Source organism: Toxorhynchites rutilus, chromosome 3 (assembly GCF_029784135.1).
Source record: "Toxorhynchites rutilus septentrionalis strain SRP chromosome 3, ASM2978413v1, whole genome shotgun sequence".
NCBI lineage: Eukaryota > Metazoa > Arthropoda > Insecta > Diptera > Culicidae > Toxorhynchites > Toxorhynchites rutilus.
The window spans coordinates 297,529,718-297,540,613 of NC_073746.1; the positions used below are offsets into that span (position 1 = coordinate 297,529,718).

At 39.4% G+C, this 10,896-nt stretch overlaps 1 protein-coding gene across 3 annotated transcripts in view; it reads right to left on the reverse strand.

Moving 5' to 3' along the window:
* LOC129779566 (adenylate cyclase type 6) overlaps positions 1 to 10,896 on the reverse strand; it is a 497,443-nt gene that overhangs the window by 200,471 nt on the left and 286,076 nt on the right. For all 3 annotated transcript variants that reach the window (XM_055787124.1, XM_055787122.1, XM_055787123.1), the window contains exon 4: positions 10,439 to 10,535. In XM_055787124.1, coding sequence (XP_055643099.1) covers positions 10,439 to 10,535 — 97 coding nt within the window. The remainder of the gene's footprint in view (positions 1 to 10,438; positions 10,536 to 10,896) is intronic.

Here is a 10,896-nt window from a genome sequence, read left to right on the forward strand (position 1 = left end):
CCGTAGATCAATATAGCGGAGAGAAAAATCGGAAAATTTTCGGAAAATTCTGTAAGAAGGTCGGAAAATTCGGAAAATTGAATTCCCACATGTTCGAAAATTACATCATAATAAGCGTTGTTAGTCCATTCGATATTTGCGCTATCGAAATTGATCTTTGTTCGTAAGTGGAAATGGGTTTGCAGGCGAAATAACGCATTACCATATCTTATATCTATCTATCCATATAAATAAAAATGTAAGGCAAAATCTGTTGGTAAGCGGAAAACCCGAAGAAGGGATGGTCTGATTTTAACCTCCTGTATTTTGTTGTATTCGTCTCTTCCCGTAGATCAATATAGTGGACAGAAAAATCGGAAAATTTTCGGAAAATCCTGAAGGAAAGTGGGAAAATTCGGAAAATGGATTTCCACATGTTCGAAAATTACATCATAATAAGCGTTGTTAGTCTATTCGATATTTGCGCTATCGAAATTGATTTTTGTTTGTAAGTGGAAATGGATTTTCAGGCGAAATAACGCATTTCCATATCTTATATCTATAAATAAAAATGGAAGACCAAATGTGTTGATGTGCCCTAAACCCGAGGAAGGAATGGGCCGATTTGAGCTGTCTTTATTTTGTAATATTCTCTGTATTGAACATGTATTTCATGCACCGGAGAAACATGTTATTTCCAAATGCTTGAAGAATCTTGAACGAGAATTGTGTCTGAAAATAATTTTATATTATAAGGACGAATTGTTGTAGAAGTACTAGACAATTTATAGTAAAAGAAAATTGTAAAGGGTCAAAGGGTAATTAATCAATGAAGAGTTCAGTGACTCACTAACGTTCACTTAGTAAGAAAACGTGGATGTTTGAAAGTATTCAAATCAAAAAATCTATTTTGGGCGGAACGAAGTTCGTCGGGTCAGCTAGTAAATAATAAATAGTGTAGAGTTCCTCCTGCTATACAATACATGTATAGAATGTAAAAATTAAATGTGACCCTAGAACAGAAAACATTTAAAAATTGAAAATTCACCACAGTGGCGTTTTCGTAACTTTCGGATGAAAAATAAAAGATTATATTATTTGTGTATTATCCAAACAGCAGAAATATTCCGGAAAGCATTTTATTTCTTCATAACATTATTAATTTGGCGTTTAAGATACTTTTGCGATTATGTACAAAACGTTAGTCTTTTATGCAAACAAAATCGTATAAAGCATTAATCTTTTATGCAAAGATTAAGAATATATAAATCAAACATTGCCCTAGAGTAAAATGTATTTAATTGTTAAAAATGAAGCATTAGCAACTTAGACGAAAAAACCGAGATTACAAACAAAATACGTCGGAAAAGCAGCGGTCCCTAATGCTGTATATGAATTTGCTCACAAAGTTCGACTGTGTCGTCATGGAAGACGAAACTTATGTGAAGGTGGATTTGAAGCAGCTTCCGGGACAGGAGTTTTCTAACCCTCAGGTAAAGAGAAGGTGGCCGATAGTTTCAAAATCAATTAACTATGGAAGTTCCCGGAAAAATATTTCGTCTGGCAGACCATATGCACGTGTGGTCAGCAACTATCGGCAGTGAAGAAATGAGTGAAAATTCAATTCTGAAGCATCTTGTCAGTTGATCTTGCCGATTTCCGAACTAAGACTATTCATACTGTACAAAACTCACTCGCAAAGTCGGATTGTCTTTGCACGCGTCTCTTCAAATCAAATTCAAAATGAGCGCTTCGACAACGATTTGACAGTGAGGTTCGGTCCCTCCTTTTTTAAGGCGCAAAGTTTCGTCAGATTTTCCATTTAATTCTATCGCATCTTGTAGAATCAATTTGGAGTTCTTTTACGCTCATTCTCTATCTCACACTGATTGCACACTGCATAAAATCATCCAGCGAACAAAAAAAAGGCAAAACACAAACTTGATTAGAGCAAAGAAGCTGTAACTTTTCAACGCAAGATACACATCTCAAGTTTTGATTCGGAAAAAATGCCAGCCCAGGTGTGTCTGCTACTCTGGTAGAATGAAAGGTAGAATCACTGAAGACAAATTGAAAAAAAGAAGAAGAATAATCGAGTTCCGATCGAGAAGTGAAGCCGTTGATTCCACATGAAACATTTCATCTTTTATTCAGCAGAAGATGAAATCTTTTCTCAATATTTCAGATCACAGATTGGGTAAATTCGTGCTTCGGTCGCTGCAAAAGGTATCCGATTAGGGATAGACAGGTTTGTTTAGCCCCCTCTCCGTCGATGGGAACCTTTTAGGAATTTTAAATTGAGTAAACTAAATCAGGGTACATTAATATCGAATTAGGACCGGTTTGCCACACCCACAAATTGCCAGGCCAGGAATGCATTCTCACGTCCGGTCTCATTTACATCTAAATTGATGAGAATAAACAGGTACACAACATGATTATGTTGTCCGTTGAATAATGACAAGGATGACAGGTACACAAACACAAATGATGAATAATGACGATTACATTTTCGCACGCTTTTTCTGTCAACAAGACGCATGATTACTGGATTCCCAAAGAATCATATTTGTTTGTTTTTCGCCTGCACAATATAACGAAAGCCATCCCATTCAATCTAGTAGGCTTTTGATGGAGGCTGTTAGTGTGGAAAATTGCTTCTTCCATTACGTGTTAATCCATGGCCTACACGGTTTGTATACGCATGGAAGATCAAACGAGGATTAGTAGCGATAATTAGTGCTGCTCTCATTAGAAACGTGATTAATCGATTCTCAGGAGGCGGATACAGTTTAATGCGTCCGTAATGAACGCAATCAGCTTAATTACAATATTCATTCGATTTTTTTTTCTTTCGCTGTATAAATTTAGTAACATAATTGGATGTCACTATCGCTTGCTCCGGCAATTGCTGCAATGAATCGCACGAGTACCACTTGTGACACAAGTCGTACGCAGCTTGCGAGCGCTTCGGAAGTACTTGAGTAAAGCGGAAAGTGCAACTTAAAACAAGCACAAACTACTCGAATCCCAACTGATACTAGCGAATGTAGACAAGTGCTAAAGTAGTCCGCCCAAATAGGGGACCACAGAACTGGCCACTCGTTCAAGAGAGACAGAGAAACGGAAAATTCAATTATGTCGAACTTTTCCCACCCATGGTCCAAGTCGATTCAGTTTTGCCAAACTTCCGCCCAATGCAACATTCGGAGGTAACTTTAAATTCGATGCGGTGATAGTGGTGATCAGCATTGATGATGTTGATGATGTTCATGAGCACGATGATGATGGTTGGTGGTATTCTCTACATTCGAAGGAGAAAACTTTTCACTGCCCTTCGTTGTGAAAATCGTTAAAGGCGAAGAGCGGAAAGTTAGGGATTTTGGTGAACATTGTGCGAAAAGTTGTCCGGTGATGCAACAGGTGTAAGGGTTGCAAAAAGGAAAGGAACTTGCAACACAGTTTCCTCGTTACCGCATAACTCAATCCCGATCCGAATGAGATTATTGTTAATCTGGTTGTTCACGCTGTAAACGCCGTAAACCGCTATAAACTTTCACAGCCAATTCCTCGGCAAATTTTGGTATTTGGAAGAACGCGAATACTATTATAAACTCTTTCGGATCGCTAAGGTACGACCTTCTCGGTTCGAAATCCATAGCGCAGTATACTACATGAGCTGAAAAGTCCCGGGATTTTTCTAAATATGGTGCCACTGAAAAATGAACAAGATTCATTTCGAGAGGTTCATCTGTCACTAGCTTATGTGTGAAGTTTCATGGCATTTCGTTTAGTTGTTCACAAACTACAGTTGTTTAAGTGTCACTATTTGAGCATTCGTATAGAAAATGGAATTTTTTTTTATCTGTATTTTAGTGACTTTCAACATATTTGGCTGGTTCGTCACTTTGCTTCCATTTTTGGAAGAATGTCGGGAGTGAGAATTGAACTCGTGACCTTTAGCGTGAGAGGTATGGATGTTACCACTACGCCAGATCGCCTCCAGAAAATGGAAAAAGAGGAATATCGTATTTTGATCAAACATTGTTTTTTGACGGGAAAAACTTCATACGAATAAAACACAAATTTCTGCATTACTCGAGAATTAATCAAGCAAATGAAACCAAATTAGACATATGAAGGTTTTAAGGTGCAATAAATGTATCTGTGGTGGTTAGACACTCAACCCCCCTCTCTAAGGGGGGGGGGGGGGGGGGGGTTGCTATACAAATGAAACACAAATTTCTGCATTACTCGAGAACTAATCTAGCAAATAAAACTAAATAAGGGATATGGAGGTTTTTGAATATGAGAAATGTTTCGATGATGATATGACACCCCTCCCTCCACTGGAATGGAGAAGGGGTCCCGTAAAAATAATACACATATTTCATGATAATGTGATAATACGCACTCCTATATCTTCTTCTATCTATATAAATAAAAAAGGTTAACCGAATGTGTTGATAAGAGCAAAACTCGAGAAAAGAATTGTCCAATCTAGGGCTGTCTTTATTCTATCATATTTTCTGTATGAGACATTTATACCATGTAACTTATATTATATTATAATGACGAGTTTTGGTAGGAGTACTAGAAATTCTATAGTAAAAGGTAATTGTAAAGGGTAGATTAGAAAATCAATCAATGAACAGTTCTGCGATTGGACCTATGAACATGCGCTTAGTAAAAAAACGAAATTTGGGAGGAAATTTGGAAAATCGAATTTTTTTTCGATGCCAAATGACTTGAGAATACATGAAACGCTGAGATCTGGTATAATATCGAAAACAAATTTTTGGCCGAAAAATTTCCTTTTGGGACTGCCTGAAAGGGCAATAAAGGTATGGAAATAAAATAATTTAATTTAATTTAAAGAACCGACCATGTACATTTTGTTAATTACCTGTGCAAAATTTCAGCTCAATCGAACATGATTTAGGGGTGCCTCAAAACACTCAAAGTTTAGATTTTCCGGACATTCAGACTAAGTCCCAAAAAGATTTTCGACCAAAAATTCTTTTTCGAGATAACACCAGATCTCGATGTTTTATGCATTTTTAAGTCGTTTGGCATTGAAAAAAAAATCGATTTTCTAAATTTCCTTTACTCCCCCCTTGGAAGATTTTCGAGGACCAAAATAAAAAAAAAATGAGCGCTTTGAGGCACCCCTAAATCATGAGCTGATTCATAATGAAAATTACGCTCCGGTGGCGTTAATGCGTAAATACCAATGCTACACTATATATCATAATTCTTTTGCTAATATTAGGCTGTCAAAAAAGTCCTGCGGTATTTCCGCGAGGTGTCGTTGTAAGCGCGTAGTTCTAGTTGTATTCATTGTATCGTGTTTTGTTTGGTTAAGTCGTTCGTGAGTTATAGTGTCGCAAATATGGAGCAAAATAAAGAGAAATTCGACATATTTTAATTTTTAAATTTGTGCAGTTTATGGACCCGATACAGTTTCCATTTCCACCGCACAACGATGGTTTCAACGTTTTCGTTCTGGTGTAGAAGTCGTCGAAGATGCGCCACGCTCCGGAAGGCCTGTCGTCGAAAATTGCGACAAAATCGCTGAATTAGCCGAGAAAGACCGGCATAGTAGCAGCCGTAGCATCGGCCAAGAGCTGGGGATAAGTCATCAAACCGTTATTAATTATTTGAAGAAGTTTGGATTCACAAAGAAGCTCGATGTATGGGTGCCACACACGTTGACGCAGAAAAAAAACATCTTTGACAGTATCGACGCATGTGAATCGCTGCTGAATCGCAACAAAATCGACCTGTTTCTGAAGCGGATGGTGACTGGCGATGAAAAGTGGGTCACCTACGACAACGTGAAGCGCAAACAGTCGTGATCGAAGCCCGCTGAAGCGGCTCAGACGGTGGCCAAGCCCTCATTAACGGCCAGGAAGGTTCTGCTGTGTGTTTGGTGGAATTGTCAAGGAATAATCTATTATGAGCTGCTTCCCTATGGCCAAACGCTCAATTCGGACCTGTACTGCCAACAACTGGACCGCTTGAAGGTAGCACTCATGAAGAAGAGGCCATCTTTGCTAAACAGAGGCCGCATTGTCTTCCATCAGGACAACGCCAGGCCACACACTTCTTTGGTGACGCGCCAGAAGCTCCGGGAGCTCGGATGGGAGGTTCTTTTGCATCCGCCGTATAGTCCGGACCATACACCAAGTGACTACCACCTGTTTTTGTCCATGGCGAACGAGCTAGGTAGTCAAAAGAGGCCTGTGAAAATTGGCTATCCGAGTTTTTTGCCAATAAGGAAGCGAGCTTCTATAACAGTGGTATTATGAAGTTGGCCTTTCGTTGGGAACAAGTCATCGAACAAAACGGCGCATATTTGACTTAAAACAGATGATTGTAACTTATTTTATGAACAAATGAAAATTCAAAAAAAATACCGCAGAACTTTTTTGTCAGCCTAATATGAATAAATTTGAGAAAAAATCAATTCTTCCAGCTTTATTCCAGTTTTTTTATTTTTCCCAGTTTTTTTATTTTTTTCAGCTTTTTCAAAAATTTTGTTGGCATCTCTGCTCTGGAGTCCAAAAGGCAGTTTGCAGAGTGGTAATTAGGCTACAGAAAGGGAATCGAAATGTTGAAAACTCGCTATACCAAGTGTATTGCTCTCGGAAGAAACAATGTTGAGGAGTAAATACAGCTTTGCCAAAAAAAAAACCATTGTTTTCATTCAAAATCCCGGGACGTAGTATGTATCCGTGTATCCGTCCGTCCCTCCGTATTGGATTATAGAGATCTCAAACTTTTGCAGTTCATTCGCCTCTAGCCCAGAGAAGGGACAAACTTAATTCAAACTTCTTCTCTCCATGTCTTGAGAAAGACAGTCCATTCCGGCTCGACGATCGTCAGCAAACTGTGTTCACTTCACAAACATCAATTTTTTTTTTTAGTCTTTATTTTTGAGACTTTCAGCCTCCTGGGCTGGTTTGTCTCAGACAAACATCAAATGAGATTAGATTTCTTTAAATATTCCTAAATCCATTCGCATTTTTGGCATATGCTCATAAGCGTAGAAGGATTTTTTTTTGTCAAATATGATCGTGATAATTTTTTATGTGGGAACTTTATTACATTAAGAAATTAATTAAAAAATAAAAACAATAAATATGTATACAAAAAAGGCTATAAAAAACCTTCTTTATTCGATTATATACAGTGAAAAAAATTGAGACTATATAAAATCCAGTCTGCCCTGTATAACAAACCCCATCAGTTATATTAGTTAATTTTGACTACACTTCTTCTCATCACAAACATCGCGAGCTGATGTACTAACTTCACTAATGGGCATGTTTTATTCATGTCATCTCCGATCACTCTATCCCTGGCATTCAGATGAATGATCTTTGAAGTTTTTTAGTAGTTTTTTCAACAATGTAAACGGTGTATATGATGGAAAATACGATTTTTAGTTTTTTTCTTGGAAATTTTATATAATAAAAAACAGTTTTTTTTCGCTACACTAGACTTATTCTTTTGATTTTTGCATAACTGAAGGCGCAATAAAGTGAATTTACAAGGTAGCGGCCAAGATAGCGTCAACCCCAAAAGTGTTTTTGGGGTTAACAGGCAGTGGCAACTATATTGCATACCAATTTTTTCAGCTGTTTAAGTAGTTATTTTTTATCATTGGTAAATATGTGTTATTCTTCATGAAAGGAGTCGATTCGTTGCCTTATTTCCACGGCCTTAAGGGTTAAAAGAATAAAAACTACAGATTTCTGTACAAAGAAAAAACTCAATCAATTCAAATGCAATTACTACAAACAATCACAGACCTACGTCAAGCTTCCGTCCTTGGGCCTAGAGGGCCCACACCCATCTACATGTTTGTGCGAATTTGTTTTATGTGTTTTTTTGTGATTTTCTCTTTCAGTGCGATTCTTGCTGCGGTATACGCGGTATACGAAGCTATTTAGTTTTTTTTCTATCCCTTATTTTCCGGCATTTTTTTTTACAATTACAAGTATCATGCTATGTTTTGCCTATTTTTACGTGTAAGTAGGAGCTTATTGAAGGTAATGAATTGATTGAATTGATGAATTGATTTTATTATCAACAAAAGTTAGTAGTCAGCTTAATAAAGTAGCCTTGTTACTGCGGGAGCAGCTTATTGATCATCCATTTTTCGATGGAGTTAAAAAATGGCATTTGAAAAGCTGTGCTCCCGTGGCCGAGTGGTTAGCGTCACACCTAATATGCCGAGGGTTCGGGTTCGATCCCCGTTCTGGTCGGGGAAATTTATCGTCAAAGAAATTTCCTCCGATTTGCACTGTGGTCACGCGTATTCTAGAGCTTGACACTCAGAATGCATTCAAGGCGTGTTATTTGGCATAGAAATTACATCCCTATCTCTCGCACAAAAATACGTTTAACTGTATACAAAATTATTCACAAAGCAACAACTACTCTGAACCTTTGATAGTATTATACTGTAGAGATTTAATTGGACGCATGATCCTACTAAAGGGTGTGTCACAACAAATTGCATCACGGAAAAAACGCTGTAGAAATTCGCCCAGTAGACCGATCCTTTTGAAAATTTTAGACAGTAAAATAAAAACTATTAAACAACTTTTGGCATTTTCTTTTTATTCATACTTCGAGCCCAAGCCCGTATGCTCGCACCTTCCTCTTTACCCCGTCCATAAGGTTCTGTACAACGGCAGGTTGTAGTTTTTTTTAACAGAAATCCATTTTCTCTTGAAGTCCGCCTCCGATTTGACAACTTTTGGGTTCTTTCGGAGGGCCTGCTTCATAATCGCCCAATATTTCTATATTGGGCGAAGCTCCGGCGCGTTGGGCGGGTTCATTTCCTTTGGCACGAAGGTGACCCCGTTGGCTTCGTACCACTCCAACACGTCCTTTGAATAGTGGCACGAAGCGAGATCCGGTCAGAAGATGGTCGGGCCCTCGTGCTGCTTCAATAGTGGTAGTAAGCGCTTCTGTAGGCACTCCTTAAGGTAAACCTGCCCGTTTACCGTGCCGATCATCACGAAGGGGGCACTCCGCTTTCCGCAAGAACAGATCGCTTGCCACACCATGTACTTTTTGGCAAACTTGGATAGTTTCTGCTTGCGAATCTCCTCCGGAACGCTGAATTTGTCCTCTGCGGAGAAGAACAACAGGCCCGGCAGCTGACGAAAGCCCGCTTTGACGTAGGTTTCGTCGTCCATTACCAGGCAATGCGGCTTCGTCAGCATTTCGGTGTACAGCTTCCGGGCTCGCGTCTTCCCCACCATGTTTTGCCTTTCGTCGCGGTTAGGAGCCTTCTGAACCTTGTATGTATGCAGGCCCTCCCGCTGCTTGGTCCGCTGGACGAATGAACTTGACAAATTCAGCTTATTGGCGACATCCCGGACCGAACTTCTCGGGTCACGTCTAAACTGCTTAACTACGCGCTTGTGATCTTTTTCACTGACGGAGCATCCATTTTTGCCGTTCTTCACCTTCCGGTCGATGGTTAGGTTCTCGAAGTATCGTTTTAGTACTCTGCTGACCGTGGATTGGACGATTCCCAGCATCTTACCGATGTCCCGATGTGACAACTCCGGATTCTCGAAATGAGTGTACAAGATTAATTCACGACGCTCTTTTTCGTTCGACGACATTTTTCCAAATTTACGAAAAATTGACAGTGAAGCATGGCCAACGTGATCTATACACTCTTATCTGATTTTAAATCGAAAGCTGAAGATATAATTCCTAAAAATTAAATTTCTACAGCGTTTTTTCCGTGATGCAATTTGATGTGACACACCCTTTATGTATTTGTTCATGTATACGCATGAATAATATGGCGATTTCTTCTATTTAATATTAGTGAGTACTCATACCCTAGGGCCAAACTCAACTCTACTTAATAACATACCTAAACAAATTTGTTTCGGCAACCCGATTCCCATCGAACATAACCCAACCCAACAAACGTCAACTAACCATTGAAACACTGCTAATTTAGCAGCCACAATCAGTGCTCCGATTACGACAACCGCCATGTGCCCGCAAAAAAGTTCGAGCCAACCTTTTCGTTTCCCGTTGTCTCCCCTCGCTCCAAACCATACTCAATCCCGTCTGCATCAACTGCAGTGAATATTTCATCACACTCTTGAAATGTAATTAAAAGCGTTTCCACGAGCAAGAAAAATAAGAAAAAGGGAAAAATTAGACGAAAACCAACAAGCGTCAGAAGAATGAAAACGAACCAACCAACCAACCAACCAACCGGCAGCCTGCAGGCTAATTAGGTGGGCTTCAGTCACTCTGTCGCTGTTTTCTCCGCTGATGGCGTGGGCGTGGGGCGGTTTGTGTGTATGGTTCCGACATGCAGAATTTTCCTCACCGAACGTAGGTATGTACTAATGATTAACCACAATAAGTGGAGTTGATGAAATTTGAAGTTTCAAAAAATACAACTTACCTCCCGCACCATAAATCTGGAAGCTCTTTTTCCGGATTGACGCCGTTCCAGAGTAATTGGATGTGGTGTCATCTAAATTGAACGCCGTTACTCCCGCCTGTTGGGAAGAGGAAAATACAGAGACAAAAAAAGGAAAGTATCATGAAATTTGTTGGAATAATGAGAATCAACGTCTACTTCAGCAAACGGGAAACGGGAAAGACTGCGCTTCGGTCCGTTTGCTCGATCGTTCGTCAGAGCCAATAAATGCCAACGCAAGGCGGAGAAAGCAGTCCTCAAGAAGACGCGTTCCAGAGCGAAACGACCGACCAATGGACCGGCAGCCGAACGACGACAACGAGCCTTGAATAATGGTAATAATCCGGAGGAAGACAGCAAAAAACACTTCAGTGAAAAAGTAGACGTGCCGAGCAGAAGCATCCTTGCCAATTCATAATTTATTTTCATAAAAATTCATG